At 38.3% G+C, this 18,789-nt stretch overlaps 1 protein-coding gene across 2 annotated transcripts in view; it reads right to left on the bottom strand.

The window, feature by feature from the left end:
- CCSER2 (coiled-coil serine rich protein 2) overlaps positions 1-18,789 on the bottom strand; it is a 165,198-nt gene that overhangs the window by 12,010 nt on the left and 134,399 nt on the right. The window contains exon 10 of one of the 2 annotated variants that reach the window (XM_004484502.5): positions 7,356-7,440. The exons of the other annotated variant lie outside the window; for it this stretch is intronic. Coding sequence (XP_004484559.1) covers positions 7,356-7,440 — 85 coding nt within the window. The remainder of the gene's footprint in view (positions 1-7,355; positions 7,441-18,789) is intronic. 2 annotated transcript variants of the gene reach the window in all.

Below are 18,789 nucleotides of genomic sequence, written 5' to 3'. Positions count from 1 at the left end.
AGACATTCAATACATCTCTGCTAGATAAATGAGTAATTGAATATTAGTTAGTGGTATAGTTCAGAATTGCTTCTCTGGCCAGAAATTATCAAATGATACTTCCTTATTAAGTTAATGATACAGCATTAGTGATCACGTGATAAAAAGGTTTTTAAAACACTGATGAAAAGGAATAGAAATAACAGAAAAAGTAATAGAAATAAATAGAAAAATGCTTTGTTTTCTCCCAAGTAAATCTGGGGTTAGCTTAATGCTTAATATTTATAAGGACAGTGGGAAGGCTTAATTATATGTTAACTTGAATACAAGTACTTCCTAAAGTGGCCCAAAAGTTTAGCCATCACTATCTTTTTTACTGGAAGACTAGAAATTTCTGGATAAAATGAGTTGGGGAAACTATCTTGACAGGTATTCAACTATTGTCCATTTTTTATTCTAATAGTTAAATATGATTATACATGTAAAACACTTAGCATAGGACCTCCTAGCAAACAGTAAGTGCTCAGTAAATGTCACCTATGATTATTAAAAGATATAAGAATGATGAGTACAAGCCATGGCCCTTTTGTACTACTTGGGTCTTGGGGGGAAAAGTAAGTTTTACAGAAGTACAATAATAAAGTAGTTGCTACAGAATAAGAGGTTTCCAGGCTTCAAATGCCTCAGAGACACTCACACGTCACAAACTGTAAGAGTCCAGTAACGTCAGTCACATCCCAATGCCTTACCTCCACAGTGGGCATCTACCGGAATCGCTGGCTGCTTCCTTAACTGCCGGCTGGGGAAAAGCTGGAGTGAGGACCTGGAGGCACCCTGAGGTTTAGAAGGAACTGACCTCTGGCTCTGCTACGGAGCCTGCGTGCTCAGCCCAGAAGCACGAGGCTTCTGCAGTCAGGCTCCTCTGACTCTCCTGCTTACTATGGCTGAGATACTGGGCAAACTCTCTCATTCTCTGGGACTGAATTCCTTTTGTAAAATGAGGATAACAAGAGTGCCTACACCTCACTGAACTGTGATGAACAGTAAACAAGCACACGAATGCCACGTGCTCAGTACAATGCCTGACTTGTGAAGGGTCTGGGCTGGGGGAGCAGGTCTCCCTCTGGTGGAGGGTGGAGAGCCAGGTTCTACGCTGGTAGAAGTGCTCTCTAGTTATCACAACACCCTAAATGAGAGGTACTGTTTTCTTTCTGCAAATGAGTAAACTGAGATGAACAAAAGTTAAGTGACATGCCAAAGCTCACAAACTTTAGCAAATGGCACAGCCAAAATGTGAATTGTCAGGAGGATTTAAAATGTAGCACTAGAGCTTTACTATCTATGCTGTTTGGGTAAATCCAATGAGTTCCCAGCCTTTGAGAAAAGGCCCTGTGGTCAGATGACGAGGCTTTAATGGGTTTTAAAAGCTCCACAGGCTGGTTCCCTACCAACGCTCAGGAGCTAACTGTCCTAGACAGCACCCTTCTTTCCTCTTAGCTGCAGTGGCCTACACAGGACGAGTCTGACCCTACACCATGCAGTAGTGTTTGTGGAGGACCCACAGGAGAGGAGTGGAGGAAAGCCACCAAGCACGAGGGAAGGACAATCAGCACTCGCCAGTGAGGTGAACTGGTCACCGTCACTGTGCCATACCACTGCAGAAGTCTCTAGTATTAGCACAGGAAAAAATGCTCCTATCAGTTCCTGCCAACTCTTGTCCTAGGGTCACCAGCAGTTAAGATGGCAGCTAAAAATGCCAAGCCCTGATGGGGTAAAAGTATGTCTCAAAGGAGCACAGTAAGAAGCAGGAAATGCTCCTAAAGTGTAATAATGCCACTGTATCACACTTAATAATGACCTAAAGTTATTCTGAGTATATACGAGTTTATTATTCTTATTAAATACATTTCAAAGATTAAAGAGAAGATGGAGATGGAACCATCTATAACATGCCTGTAATTCATGCAGGCTCTGACATGCACCATGCAAACTGGGGGCAAAAACAGAGATTCTAAGGGAGGTGGTAGGAGAAAATCCAAAATTGTACTGTACCACGCTTTGTCAGAGAAGTAGTGGACTAACTTCTCAACTCCTTGCCAATGGCAAAATGGGAGAGCAGAGACAAGAGAGAGACAGGACAATGGAGTCAGAGACCACACACAACACCACGCTCTTGCCACAACCGAGTAGCAGCCAACAGTATTTGGTTTCGTTTCTCTAGGCATTATTCATTATAACTTAATATAATTGTATTTAATGAAAACATATTAGTAATACATTCATACTTTCTTACCAAAGTAGTCTGCATGTTAGTATAAATATTCATACCCACAGATAAGTATACGTAAAATTTTTCACACATAAAAGGAAACACTGGAAGAATCTAAACCTAATAAAAATTGAGAAGATTTGACACAATTTAGTATTTATACTCCAAGAAAGGAAATAGAAATTATTTTAAATTACTTCAGCACTTACTCCACAGTATAACACTAAGTAAAACTCAGTATTTGTTTTCATTACTGCTACTGTATTACACCAGTAGAGGTAATCTGATCTTTATGTATGTCTTAAACCTGTATTTATAAGTGAAGCTCCCCACATACCACCATAGAGATGAAAGACATGACTAGGCACCCTATATGCAAAGGGTTTTGCTCTAAATTTCACATGAACCCAATTACATCTTCCCAGGTTTCTTGGAGCCAGGAATAGGCTTACCTCTCTAGATCAGATTGTTGCCTCTAGATCTCATAAAACGTAAAGAGGATATCTGATTGATAAATATAATTATTTATAAACAAATTTTGAAAAAAGGAGTTCAAAAATGTTTCTAAGTAGATGATCACTTAACTGCTCTTAAAAACTATCAAAGTGACTAACAGTGACTTAAGTAAGCCTTACTAAACAGGCACACTTAGAGAAGTCTAATTTTATGAGTCTTTATCTCAAAAAGTACAGAATCTATCAGCATCTACACATCTGGGATGCAGAATAGTTCAGAAAAAAATTAAGTAGTATCATAACATGATTCCATTGTTACAAGCAATAACCAAAATATATTTATCCAAAGTATAATTCTGCAAGGACCCTGCTCTGGTACAGCAACAATACTGCATAGCTGGTTGTTCTAAACAGCTTTATACAGAATACACTAATTGCTGCATTTCCCATAACTGCACAGTGTTGAAAGAAATTCATGCCTAGAATTATGGGAAGGCCTCCTGGACCATAAGTTAGATGCATATTTCTAATCAATTAACCAATGATTATACTAGATAGCATTTGAAATTAGTTGCAAAAATTATACAGTGCCACAGTCTATATTAACCACATTTCAATTTTAAAAATTACCTTACTGTAAAACTGAATCATGATAGTTTCCATTTCACTCAAAAATATTTTATTTTTATGAAAAGTCATACCCAGAGCTAATTTCTCTAAAAGTGAAGCTATTCTCATACATAAAAATTGATTACATGTTGGAGTCAATCAGATTGAGATCTGTTAATTTATACCTCATAAGTGTGTTTGACAATTCAACAATAAATATCAAGTGCTCAGGAAAGTGATCAAGTAATATCCTTCTAGGAATCTGTGAGAAAAGAGAGATCCCAACATCATTTTATAGACAAGGAAGGATGAACTGCATTGCCATAGTATTTCCTTCTCTAAGTAACAGGGCAAACTGAAAACAAATCGATGTCTAACAATAGGAAAAGAGTTAATGAAGTTTATCCACATGATAATGCACTATCAGGCAGCCACTAAAATGATGTTTCCAAAAAGTATTTACTCTATGTAAAATGCTCATAAATACTATGTGAAGAAAAGCAAAACAAAAAATGGAATAGAGATAGGATTCCAATTTTATTAAATATGAGACTAGAAAATGTCAAAATGTTTTTGTATCTTTAATCTTTGACAACAAACTACGATATTATTACTATAATTAGGGAAAGTACATAATTTTTAATAAAGGATTTATAGTGCTTACATAAATAGTTAAGGTTCAAGCTCTGGAATTAGAATGGGATTTGAATTCTGGCTTGTTCACTTACCCTGAGTAAATTCCTATACTGTTCTGATTTATTTATTTAGAATACTTCCCCCATTTATAAAGGTAGGTTAATAATAGTTTGGACTCTATGGGCTGTTGTAAGGCTCAAATGATGATTTAAATAAAACGCCTAGAAAAGTGCTTAAGAACATTAAAAGCATAAAAAGCACTCAATATTTTTCCCTTTTTTAAAGGGATGAAAAAATTAAAAATATACATGTAAAAGTTTTCTAGGTGATTAGATTTGTGAAAACATAATTTTTAAGTAGCTCTTAGAAAGATTAATCAGACAGTATGAATCTGCAACAACAGACAATTCTCCAGCCAAAAGGATTACAAGCAAGTGAAATACTAAAGTGAGAAAGTATAGCTAAGGATAAGCAGGACAATGACACAAATGAGAGTCCAGTCACATGATCAGTTTGGCTAAGTCAAACTGTATGTATATTAAGTTATCTAAACATTTTCACCTTCATATTTAAAGTAAGTACATTAAAATGCACATGGGGAAAAAAAGAGACCTGTTTTTCAAACTGCAGATTGCTAGGAACCTTTTCATTAAATAGAACAGGGAAGAAAATATCAGAGTGTTGTATGCTCTAAGGGGAAGTATTGCTTCATGAATCTTTTACTGGAATTTTACATTCACATGTGTATGTAATGGGTTGTAATGTAAAATATATTTATTAAGTCACTTGTCAAAAAGGTTTGCAAAACACTCCGATCCTTGAGGGTTGTAAGAAGAGGGGATCTAAGACAATATAATTCTGTCATTCTTCATGTTATTGTGATGAATGCAATTATTTATTATTAGAATATAGTTTTAGATATCAGGCAATACTACATCAAGAAACTGTCAGCATACCACCCATGTAGACCCATTTACTGTATTTTTGTTGTTTAAAAACAATTGTTTTCTTCCCATCTAAGTTACTGCACATGGAAGACAGAGGTACATATGATTCTAAATTCTTTCAAGCAAGAAGTAAATTTTCAAAGCCTATTTAAGCAATCATAAGAAAGGAGTATTATTGCTAATGACGCTCTTTAAAAAGGCAAGCAATCCTATTAGCTTCTTTCTAGATTCCTATATGTCTAAATGCAGATGTTATTTTCTGCTAATCCAGATAAAAATTTAATTTGAAACTGGAAGACCTAAGCATCATGAACTAGAGACTATTAATATACTCGAGAAAAGAAATGTAAGACAAAATTTCCTGAAAAAGAAAACTCTGTCTAAAAAGACCAGGATCTTCTCTGTCTCCAGTTTTCCTAAGGTTAGTCTTAAAATCAGCAAGAATATTCCTGGCCAGTGCAGCTTTCTGGGGTGGCCAGAAGCTAAATATTCCTGTACACATTAGTTATTTCACTCTTCCTGCATCTAAAAGAGGCCATCTTTTTACATTGGAAGATCTAGCTGCAGCAGTAATAATTACAATTTTATCAGTAAACTGCTTCAGCTGTTCTCAGGGTGAATCCTAAACAGTGCAGCACTTGAATCATGCATCTCCTCTAAAGGAAATTTTCAGGCTTAGTAAGAGTTATTAAAAAGCTGTGAACAAGTCTTCTGGCTATTCTTTTCCACAAACAGGGTCCTAAAAGTAAAAGTCTCAATGGCCATTTGCACAGCTGTGCAAGCCCTGAGAACTTACCCAGGAAAAGATCCAGTGGCTATATCTTTTCCCTAGGTGGCTAGCACATCCAAACTCTGGAGAACCAAAGCTGTTTGTCAAGAAGAGGGCTAAGAAAGGTCTGACCCAGAAGAGCAGAAAGACCTTTCCTGATCTAGTGTCCCAGGCTACTGCTGCTTCCTAGATGGAAATTAAAGAGACATACTTGGACCCAAGAGGTAAAGACAAAGATGTACTGGGCCACTAAAGGCCAATGACTCAAGGGAGAGACAAGGAAATTCTCAAGCTATACAAGTAAGAAACAAATGAAACAGGTGTTTCTGAGAATTTTTTTAAAATCTGAAGCTGTTTTTGCAATATGGAATAACTGGCCCTAAACCTCAATTCCATATTGCAGCCAGCTACGGGGAAGTGGTAGGGGTAGGAGGGCAGCACGGAAAAAAGGCTAGGGAACAGTAGATTCTCGAAGTACATAGGTAGGTGTGTTTACCTGAGGAAAATCTGTCAGACTATGCTATGCTGTTTATGGGCTACAAGCCTAAAAATATATTATTTGTTACAAATGCCCTCGGAAATTCAGATTTGTTTATAAGAATTTAGTATTATCTCTTATTGGAAGGAATCTCTTCACAGAGATGGTGGGTCATTGAAAAGGAGGAAGGAGATGAGGTGGGGGAAATTAAAAAAATTCTTCTCAAAGCTTCCACTAAACAACTAGATAAAAAGTCTATACAAATCTTCTATTCTTCTTTAAAACAAAAAGTAAAGAAGAACAGGCATAATATCCGAATGACAAACTTTACCCATTGTCTAGAATTCACAGATAACTAGTAATTTTGACTAGAACAAGAAATAAAATTTGTTTAAATAAATCATATTTCTAACTACTTAAAAACTTGCCCTTTTTGGATGTTTGACACTGCACATAAGTTAGGATAATTAATGAAAACATTGATATGCAACACAATATCAGGGTAAATCCATAGAGAAGACATAAAAGTGACTCTGATTGACTATTATTTATATTTCTTTTTCTCTAATAATAGCTTTTCTTGGGTGACTTTTCAAAAAAGATAAAATATAACCAACTTACCAGGTATACTTAAATACGTAAACCAAAATAATAAATACTGTTTTAGAAAGTATTTAATGCAAAGAAAAGTACTTCAAGGTCAAATAACTAATCAATCATTAGAAAGGTTAGTAAACCATGCATATTCAAAAGCCATTTCTTCTATGCAGAAAGGCAGCTGATAAATTTCAAAGGCATGTTAGTTGTTAAAAGTTACTCTTGAAAAACATGATTAAAAAGATCTTTTAGATGACAATGAAACGCCATCAAAAGGTCTTAGGAAGCATTTAAAGAAATGAGTGATGGTCTAGCAAGCCTGCTCCCTCGACAGTGTGCCCCTAGCCATTGTACCACTGTGGCTGCTGCGGCCATTTTTACAAAACCTGATTTTTTTAAAAAGAGCGTTTGTTGGTCTATCTCAAGATCTCTGAAGAGGACACTGTTGTCGGTCTAGGGCTGTAAGCAGTGGTCTGCGGGCATGCAGTCAGAGGAGGGTGAACCGGCGAGGCCCACAGGGAAGCCTGGGGCGGGCGGGGAGGCGGCGCTGCGAGGCGGGGCATGCAGAGGGTACCGGGAGGGAGCCCGGGCGGGAGCAGCGGGGGCACAGACTCACTCTGTCTGCGGTGCGGCGGGACGCTCCGTGGGATGCCTTGGGAGGAGCCCTGCCAAGGAGAGAAGGAGGGAGCAGAGTACCCACCCTGTGCAGAGAGAGACGGGGGAGCAGAATAAAACGGGGACCGAAAACAGAGAAACGAGTCATACTTTGTAAACACAACAACAAACAGTAATAGTGATAATGAGAAGACAGATGCCATCTTTTTCCATATAGGCAGGTCAAATTACTAAAATACATCATACCAAGCCTAGTTACTTTTCGGATATTTTTAAGAAAAAAAATTATTTTCCTCTTTAAGTTAACATACAAGAAATAATATATTATTTCTAGTAAACATTACATTTATCGTCATATATTTCTCTTTAAAGTAGTCAATTACAGTCTTTTGCAGGAAAAGAAAGCATTTAAAAGGGATGGCAGACTTCAGGTGTTAAACACACAAATTGCATCAATTATGAATCAAGTTAAAGGTAAATACCATACAAAATTTTTTAATTTCCTTTTAAGTCACAGGATTTCAGAGCATTAGCAGGTGAAACTGAAGAATATTAGCTGAAGTTAGTGGAACCAAGGTAGCACTAAAAAGAATTCGGTTGCTGTGTAAGTACTCCACCAGGAATGCAGCATGCAGGCCCCAAGTGACAAAGGCATGCTTTCTAGTTCAAATAACTGGTAACCTGATTAGAATAAATAAAGCTAAAAGGACATCAGAATTGGAAGGCACCTGGAATGTGATTTACTTTACTTTCCTCATATCCTTGATAAAAATGGGTCTTTCAGAAAAAAAAAAATTGTTCAATGTCACACAAACAGAATCTGTTCAGAAACTTGGGCTCAGTGTTCCCAGTTTTCATACTGACATACACAAACAAAACTATTAAAACACTCTTAGAATATCAGCAGAGAAAATGAACCTATAAATCATTATACCCAGTTAAGTCTGCAAAAGAAACTACATATTTTTCAGACCAATTAATCTGCCAAGGAAATGGTGCTGTATTATTAATACAGCCTATCTGTGTTTACAGGTTCCATCAATATTTTTTCAAATAAAAATGTCTTCCCCGTATCTGTTATCAGCAGTCCTGGCCACCATTCACTATAATCAAATACTTCCAAAAATAACTGGAAGAGTAAATCTACATTTCTCACTGTAAAAAACAAACAAACAAATTTCTATGTTGATGAAGAAAACAACAGTTACAAAAAAACTCACAGCATTTAAAGATCTTTCTAAGATTCTAATAAATACAGCTCCTGTCTTTCTGAAACAACAGTACTTTCTTCTTTCTTCCTAATTCAGCCATGGCTGTTTATAGAAACAGCTTACAAATGTTATTAAACAGCAGGTGGTGACTTCCGGTACTCTCCACGTGCACTGCCTACACAACTCTATTTTCCGTTTGGGGACTGCAAAGGCCTTACAAAGAGCATATCATATCATCAACCAAAGGGCGCGCGTCCCTCCCTCTGCCCTTCACCAGGACTGAGCTGTTACCAGTGGCCTGGGAAAGAAACAGACAGAGGGGACTTTGCAGACAAGCAACATGCGAGTCAAGCGTTTCTTCACCACGAAGTCCCTTCTGGAGGGTGATGGAAACAGCCCTGAAGGTCAAGGGTCTGTGCTCTTTGCCTGGTCTTCCACACACCCTGTAACCTTCTCTAAACCTCTGTAAGATGCAAAGGCTGGAATGGCTCATCTCTAATAACCCTTTTCTCCCTTTAAGTTTTTCTAATTCAGTTAAACAATCACTACTCCAGAATCACTGCTATCCTTTACTTTTATAGCTCTTTATACAGCACTGAAAACAATCAACCTTGTATTAAACTGTCTCTTTGGAACAATTTATGGGAAAGTATCTGTCACAGTATGTGGCCCTGGGCATGGTTTTAAAGTTGTTCAATGGGTCCTGTCTCCAGCGGACCAGTCCCAGCACAGAGAAGACTCTCAATAGCTGCTCACTGATTTAAACAGAATTAAATCAAGTTAATGTGTTTATCCAGAGTTGGAGGCCTGGCCACACATTTCAATCACTTAAGCATCTTAAAAAACAAAAATAATGTCTGTTTTCACTCTCCCAAGACCAATAAATCAGAATCTTAAGGAACGAGATGACCTTGTGAAATAAATTCATAAACAGCTCTGCCTGCTATTGCCAACAGTATCCGTTTTTAAAACTGATCCAACAGTTTGCCACCTGAATGTATGCCTAGAAAGGCAACTGTTACTCATTTTATTTCTGCTGCTTAAAATGCCCCCCCTCATTTCCCTACCCACCTATCAAAATCCTATCCAGCCTTCCCAACCCCCTGCAAGCCCACTTCCTAAAAGTGTCTTCTGATCCCACCTAAATGAATTATGATCACTTCTATTCCTGACACCCACAGTTCTTGGTAGAAACTTGTCTTAGAGAGTTCTTCTTCCTCTTTTCATTATGTTGACTGGAATATTTTTCTTATTCGTCTACTAAACATACTACTCTGAGAATAACAGCTTTCTGACTTCACTTGGCAACACCCACAACTTCTCTTGTTAAGTCACTTTCACAGAGTGGAAACATGCTATGATTAAAACTTAATAAAAAGAGGGATCTCTGGTTCTGGGACAAGATGGAAGAGAAAGACTTCTCCCTTTTCTTCCCACTAAATACACCTAAAGACTCTGGACATTAAATACCTAAGACTGGAAAGTGGAGAGAAGATCAGCTAGGGACCTCCACACCCAAGGAAGAATAAGCAGACGGCTCCCTGGGTTTTCTTTTTGCCTAGTATATATCAGACTGGATGACAGAGGAGCCAGACCCAGAAATGCCAATGCATGCTGGCCAAAAAAAGAAAAGCCTCAGGTAAAGCCTGCACTCTCTAAAGGAACAGAAAAGAATAGTCTAGCAAAACAGAACACCGTTATGCAACACCCAGCCAAACGCTACAGGAAAAACCACAGTGCACCCATCTCCCCAGCAAAGGCCAGGTGAGAGCCTCGACTTGCCCCTCGCCCGGCTGGAACCAGGTGTCCCTCGCTGCCCTTATTCCCCATGGCCCCTCTGTGGGGAACAATCAAAAGGCACCCCTCCCAGACAGGGTGGCATCAGTGGAGGCCTGCTGGGGAGTCTCACATCCACACCCACGCAGTAGTTACAAGGTGGAACTCCCTCCCCAACTGTGTGGTGCAAAGAAGGTCTGCTAAAACGAAAGATTTACGTAAGAGCCAGAGTTTCATAACAATAGCCAAATGTCCAGTATACAATAAAAAAACCTGTCATGCTAAGAACTAGGAAAGTCGCAAATGAGGAAAGCAATCAACAGACATCAACACTGAGATGACACAGATTTTAAAGCAGCCATTATAAAGTGTTTCAATAAGCAATTACAAATAAGCTTGAAACAATTTTTTAAAAAAATAGAAAACCTCAGCAAATAAATACAAAGCCTCAGAAAAAAGAATAGAAGAACCAAAGTATATTTTAGAACTAAAAAATACAATAATCAAAAAGCACAACTCCCTGAATGAGCTAAAGAACAGAAGAGAGATGACAGAGGAAAGAATCAAAGAACTTGAAGATACAACAATAGAAATTATTCAATCTGAACAACAGAGAAAAAACAGACTGGGAAAAAAATGAATAGAGCCTCATAGTCCAGTGGGACTACAAGCAAGATCTAACACTTGTGTTAATGGAGGTTCAGAGTTAAGGAAGAAAGACTATGGGGCTGAAAAAAGTATTAGAAAAAAGAACAACTGACTATCTCCCAGTTTTCAGGAAGTTGAGGGAGCCCCAATATGCCAAGACATACAATAATCAAACTCCTGAAAACTAAGTACAGAAAGAAATACTGAAAGCAGGAAGAGAGAATCATCTTACTTCTTACCTCTAAGAGAAAAACAACATGAATGACACCAGATTTCTCATTCAGAAAATACTGAAATCTGAAGGAAGCATCACGTTTTTCAAATGCTGCAAGAAAAGAACTATAAACCCAGATTCTGTATCCTGCAAATATATATCTCAAGACCAATGGGAAATCTAAAATAATCTCAGATGAAGGGAAAGAAGAGAACTTACTACCAGCAGACCTACCATAAAAGCATGGCAAGCAGTGAACTGAATGCAAAAGAAAGCACATCATATCAAAAATTGTAGGATGCAGTTAAAGTAAGCTACCACATTAAAAAAAAAACACACACACATACACAACAACAACAACAGAAAAAAAACAAAACAAACCCAAAGCAAGTAGAAGGAAAGGACGGAAATCTTTGAAATTGAAAACAGTAAAACAGATGAAACAAAAAGTTGGGTCTTTGAAAAGATCAATAAGATTAAATTGCTAGCAACTGTAAATAAGAGAGAAGATACAAATTACCAAAATGAGGAATGAAACAAGGGATGTAACCACAGACCCCACAGATATTCAAAGGATAATAAGGGAATACTACAATCAAGTCTATACACATATTCACAAATTAGAAGACAGACTAATTCACTGAAAATAGAAACTCCTAAAAGTCAACCAAAATGAAGGAGATCATTCAAACAAATCTATATCTTTAAAAGGAATTCAATGTGTCTGTTAAAAATTTGCAAAAAAAAGAAATCTCCAGCACTACTGGAGCATTTCGCCAATCCTCCAAATAAGAATTAGCACCAATTCATCACAGTCTCTTTCAGAAAGGAGAAAAGGAGGGAAAGTCTTCCAACTAATTTCATGAGGCCAGAATTACCCTGATAACCAAATCAGATAAAGCAAAAATGAAAAAAGAAAAATACAGGCCAGTATCCCTTAAGAAGATAGGTATAGAAATCCTTAAAAAGATACCTGCAAATAGAGCTCAGCAACATATAAAAGAGAATTATACATTAATGTGGAGTTTATTCTAGGTCTGCAAGACTGGTTCAATATTTGAAAATTAATCCTTATAATCAATAAGCTAAAGAACAAAAACCATATATGTTCAGATCAATTAACACAGCAGACACATTTGATGACAAAATCTAACAAGCATTCATGATAAAAACTCTCAGAAAATTATGAATAGAGGGGAACTGCCTCAAGTTGATAAAGGACATCTTTCAAATATCTATAGCTAACATCATATGTAATGGTGAAAGACTGAATGCTTTCCCCTTAAGATCAGGAACATGGCAAGAATTTCCTCTCACACTAGTCTTATTCAAAATATTACTATAAGTCTTAGCCATTGTTATAATGCAAGAAAAGGAAGTAAAAGGCATACAGATAAAAAGGTAAGAAATAAAACTGTTCCTTTTTGCATATAACATGATGGTCTATGTAGAAAATCCCAAGAAATCAACAGAAAAACTCCCAGAACTAATAGTTTAACAAAATAAGGGTGTATGGTAAACATCAAAAATCAATTGCATTTCTCTATATTATCAGTGAACATATGGAAACAAATTAAAAATACCATTCATAATAACTCAGAAACAATGAAATATAATATATGAATGAAATTATAAATATAAGAAAGCACAGACAGAGCATGTGTGCTTAAAACCTCAAAATGCTGATTAAAGAAATCAAAGACCTAAATTAATGAAGAGATATATCAAGTGGCAGTTTGATATTATTTATGAATCCCAAAAAGAAAAAGATTATGCTTGTAAGCTGGTCTGTTCCCCTGCATGTGATAAAAATGATAAGAACTATAACACACATACACATAGGCATACATGAACGCATACATCAGTGTCAATTTTCTGGTTTTGACATTGTACTACAGTTAAGTAAAATGTAAGCAAAGTGAGAAACTGGGTCAAGGATACAAGGGACCTCTGTGGGAATTTTGAAATTTCATGCGAATCCATATTTAAAATAAAAGATAAAAAAGTTAATGGAAGAATAAAACCATATATACATACAGTAATACAGAGGAAAATTATTTGAAATGCTAATTATCTTGATATGGTCATATATTCTGGGGGAGAGAGGGAAAATGCACTCAAGGGTCTTTGCATCTCTACACACTAAAGGTGATTTCCCTGAGAATGAGATGGCAGGGGAAAGAAGAAGAAAAGGTTATTCCTGTATGCATTTAAACCTCTACTGCTGTGAAAATTAGACACAATCTTATGAAAGATTTAGTGTGCAACCTAAGAAAGATGTCTTTTTAGATGTAATAAAAATATGTTAACACTGCTTTGGAGAGAATTTTAAAGATTATACCTTTCAATGGTAAAAAAAGAAAAAACTTGAACTAGCTATAAAATATGGCATAATAGGTTAAAAACCTTGAAATCAGGCAAGTTCAGTGATGATAGATACTTGAGCAAACAGCACTAAGGAAAAGCAGGTGTTGGATCCCCATGATTCAACATATACTGGAAATTTTTCTACCAAAAGAAAAAAGAACACTTGAGCAGAGGAACCCAATTCTGAAAACTTTAGACTTAGGATTTAGAAAGTGTATGGAAAGGGTATGGGACCTGGTCCTAAGCAAAAAGATAGCAGAAACTAAGAAAGAAGGAGCTCCCAGATGGACAGAGGTGGACAGATGTGAGTGTAGGTATATACTACTCTCCTGACACTGAAATAGTCCAGAAGGGATGTCAAGCTGAAGATAGATTTGAGAGCCAGAAGCTCTACTTCCCTGTATTTGGAAGATATATACACTGTCCTCTGATCCAGAAACAGGGTCTCAATGGCTTCTCACCTCTGATCTACCCTTCGCTATCTGTCTTTTGAGGATCATAAACTGCCTTGTCATTTGATTTAGTATCCAAAGCCCTTAGCACTGGGCTTGGAACCCAGAAAAAGCTAGTAAACAATTGCTGAATGAAAGGATATATGGTTTAAAAGCTGAAGGAGCCCACCCCAACAAGAAAATGGACTGAGATGCCTCAGGGCTCTGCCCCCACGGGAGCTTAGAACAACTGGGACATGTCTTTCTCAAAGCTCCAAAAACAGTTAAGGGACTGTAGTAACAGGGTATGCAGTGAATCAAGAAATGGTTACCCAAGAACAGTAGGATCTCCTGACACCCTGCCTGGCGCCTACCCCACCCATCAGCTCAGCCTGGAGCTGGCCAGAGCCCCCAGTGCAAAGCAATGCCCCGGCTCAGAGGGAGCAGAGCACCCTTATGTGCACATCCTGGGAGCATGGATGTCTTACCCAGTCTGAAGGACATACAGCGTAGTGCCTGGTCCCATGAGGAAACCACTGCCTAGGAAAGAGTAAACAGGGGAATTACCAGGGCCACGTGCACATGCTCAAGACAGACACATGTGCAGAAAGGATCAGGATGGCCCCTGTACACAGGCCTCAAGCTGTTCTCTAAACTCATTGTATGGATCAGCCCTGAAGGTCAGCATCCGTATAGGTCAAACTACAACAAGGTACAAAGACTGGGAAAAGTATTTTCTTTTATTCCTTTCTTTGGTTGGGTTTTTTTGTTTGTTTGTTGCTAGCTCTCGGCATTCAGGGAAACTGTCACAATACAACTAGACATAACCTTAAGGAACAGATGCCTCAGAGTCTAAATTACAACAATAGAACGTTAAAATATCAAAATGTCCAGGTCTCAACAAAATATAAAAAGAAACAGGATGTGATGAACCAGGCAAAGAAGATAAGTGAAGCACTAGAAACCATGACCTGGAATATACCCGACAAAGACTTTTTGAAAATGGTCCTAAATATGCCCAAAGAGCTAAAAGAAGACATGGACAAAGAACTAAAGGAAATCAGAAAACAATACATCAACACAAAGAGATTATCAATAGACAGACAGAAACTATGAAAAGAAACTAAAACAAGCTGAAGACCACAGTAACAGAGATGAAAACTTACGTGCAGGGGGTTCAACAACAGATTGGCATTTGCAGATGAAAGAATCAGTGAACCTGAAGATAAGACCATTGAAATCATCCAGTCTAGGAGGTAGAAGGAAGAAAGAAAGAAAATGTTCACAACCTGAGGAACCCATGGGGCATGACCAAGCACACCAATACATGCAAGAAAGAGAAGAGAGAGAGTATATTCAAAGAAACCGCTGAAAAGTTCCCAAATGTAACAAAAGACAGGATTACACACAGTCAAGATGCTCAATGAGCTCCAAATAGAATAAACCCAAATCGACCCATGCTGTGGAATATTATAATCAAATTGTTGAACGCCCAAGACAGAGAACTCTGAAAGCCACAAGAGAAAAGTAACATATCACAAATGAGGGAGTCTCAATAAGATTTGGTGTCAATTTCTTATTGAACACCATGGAGGCAAAAAGACAGTGGGATGACAAATTTAAAGTGCTGAAAGCAAAACATTATAATCCAATAATTCCATATCCAGCAAAACTCTTTCAAAAATAAAGGAGAGATTAAGACATTCCTAGATAAACAAAAGCTGAGGGAGTTCATCACTAGCAGACCCACCCTACAAGAGACACTAAAGAGTTCTGCATATTGAAAGGAAAGGACAATAGACAACAGATTGAAGCTGTATGAACAAATGAAGATCTCTGGTGAGGGTAACAACAGGAGAAAAAATAAATGCCAGTATTATTGTATTTTGAGTTTAAGTCCACTTTTTACTTCCAATAGGATCTGAAAGGCAAATACATAAAACAAAGTGGGAGCTGTTCCGCGGCTGGAATTGAAAGTTCCACTTCCCCAAAATGGGGGAGGAAGAGACGGTTGGGCACCAATTTCAGCTATGATGAGGAAATTCAGTGGGCTACAGTATGATCCTGAGAACAGCTAAGATTTGAGTCTGTCCAGGTCAGAAAGAGGCCGGGAGCCACCATCTTAACTCCGTGCCTGGCATGAGGGGAAGCGGGGTGGACTGAAAATCCCAGTGCTGGTGGGGACCAGCTTCTTCCCATTCAGATCATATTGCAGGTCTAGCCTAGGCCCCAGCGCCACCTCCAGCAGGGAGGAAGCTGCAGGGACCTGAGCCAGCCTCTCTGGGAAATTACCAGCCAAGCCACGGAGGCCAGTGATTATCCTACTCTGGTGGCATAAGCCACCCCAGGAGATGACAGGAATTGGAAGCTCCACTTCCCAGAAACAGGAGAGGAGGAGAAGGTTGACTGCAGATTTCAGCTACTGATTGGGAGACTTGGCTAAGAGATAACCGTGGGAACAGGGGAGTGTGAACCAGCCCAAGCCAGAAAGAGGCCAGTAGCCACCATTCTGACTCTGCCCCCAGCCTGAGGGGAAGCCGGGTTGACAGTTTCTTTCATGCAGATCAGCCTGCAGCCCGCCTAGGCTTCAGCCCCGCCTCTGGCAGGGAGGAGGCTGAGGAGCCCTGCACCAGCCTAGACAGGCAACAGCAGGGAACTCTGGCTGGCATAGACTGAAAATCAGAAGACTACCAGGGCAACTGTGGTCATCTTAGGATGCACACTGCATAGATTGCTGCCCATCCCTGTCCCAGGTAGGGGAGAAAGGGATGTGAAGCTTCATCAGTCTCTCTGGGCAACTACAGTCTAGGCCTGCACATGGATTATTCCACATGGCTGCGACTCTGTCCCTACCCCAGGCAAAGGAGAAAGTTGGAAGAAGCTCCATTGTTCCCTGGTGCAATGAGGGCAGCTTGAACCTCCACAGCTTACAGCACCAATGACATGCTTGGCTCCTACTTCATAACCAGCAAGAGAGAAATGATAGGAAGCCCTAAACTAGAGAGAAAAACTGCACCCAGAAAAAATACTCTAGTAAGCAAGATGCAAAGACACCAACAAAAAATTACAATCCACAGCAAGAAACAGGAAGCCATGGCCCAGTTAAAGGAACAAGATAACCTTCCAGATGACATAAAAGAGTTAAGACAACTAATTATAGAAGTTCAAACAAATCTCCTTAATAAATTCAATGAGATGGCTAAAGAGAGTAAGAATATTAAGAAGACACTGGATGAGCACAAAGAAAAATAACAGAACTTATGGGAATGATAGGTGCAATCAATGAAATTTAAAAAACACTGGAATCATATAATAGCTGATTTGAGGAGGCAGAAGAAAGGATTGGTGAGCATGAAGAAATGGCCTCTGAAAATGAACATACAAAAGAAGAGATGAAGAAAAGAATGGAAAAAAATGAGCAAGGTCTCAGGGAACTAAATGACAGCAAAAGGCATGCAAACATACATGTCATAAGTGTCCCAGAAGAGAAGGGAAAAGGGGCAGAAGGAAGATTTAAAGAAATAATGGTAGAAAATTTCCCAACCCTTTTGAAGGACATAGATATCCATGTCCAAGAAGCACAACGTACTCCCATCCGAAAAAATCCAAACAGACCAACTCCGAGACACATATTCATCATACTGTCAAAGGCCAAAGACAAACAGAGAATTCTGAGAGCAGCAAGAGAAAAGCAATACATAACATATAAGGGATATCCAATAAGATTAAGTGCTGATGTCTCACCAGAAACCATGGAGGCAAGAAGAAAGTGGTCTGATATATTTAAGATACCACAAGAGAAAAACTTCCAGCCAAGAATCTGTCTTTCAAAATCCAGCAAGACTGTCTTTCAAAAATGAGGGCGAAATTAGAATATTCACAGATAAACAGAAACTGAGAGAATTTCTAAGCAAGAGACCCAATTTTCAGGAAATATTAAAGGGTATGCTAGAGCCTGAAAAGAAAAGACAGGAGAGAGAGGTCTGGAAGAGAGTCTAGAAATGAAGATTATATCAATAAAAGTAACTAAAAGTGTCAAAAGAGTGGTGAAAATAAAATATGACAGATAAAACTGAGTCAGGAATAAACTTAACCAATGATGTAAAGCACTTGTATTCAGAAAACTGCAACTCAATGTTAAACAAGTCAAAAAAGCCCTAAATAACTGGAAGAACATTCCATGCTCATGGATTGGAAGACTAAATATCATTAAGATGTCAATTCTACTCAAACTGATACACAGATTTAATGCAATCTTGATAAAAATTCCACCAGCCTTAAAGAAAAAATTGAAAACACAATCATCAAATTTATTTGGACGGGTAATAACCAGATGTTCCTGAATAGCCAGAAACATCATAAAAAGGAAAAGTAAACCCTCATCTCCAGACTTTAAATCATAATACCTACCTATAGTGGTAAAAACAACATGGTACTGGCCTAAAGACAGACATGATAGACCAATGGAACCAAATTTATGGCTCAGAAACAGACCCTCACAGATATGGTCAAGTGATTTTTGACTAGCCTGTCAATCTCACACAGCTCGGGCAGAACAATCCAGTCAACAAATGGTGCTGAAAGACATCCACAGCTGAAAGAAGGGAAGAGGACCCCTATCACACATCTTATCCAAAAACTAACTCAAAATGAATAACAACAAACTAAAAATAAAAGAACCATAAAACTTCTGGGAGAAATTATTGGAATATTTCTTCAAGAGTTGGTGGTAGGTGGTTGATTCTTAAAGGAGATAAGAGAAGGACTGAGTGGACTACTGATGTTTAA

This window comes from Dasypus novemcinctus, chromosome 6 (genome assembly GCF_030445035.2).
Source record: "Dasypus novemcinctus isolate mDasNov1 chromosome 6, mDasNov1.1.hap2, whole genome shotgun sequence".
In the NCBI taxonomy this organism is placed as follows: domain Eukaryota; kingdom Metazoa; phylum Chordata; class Mammalia; order Cingulata; family Dasypodidae; genus Dasypus; species Dasypus novemcinctus.
This window is presented reverse-complemented; position numbering and strand designations above follow the sequence as displayed.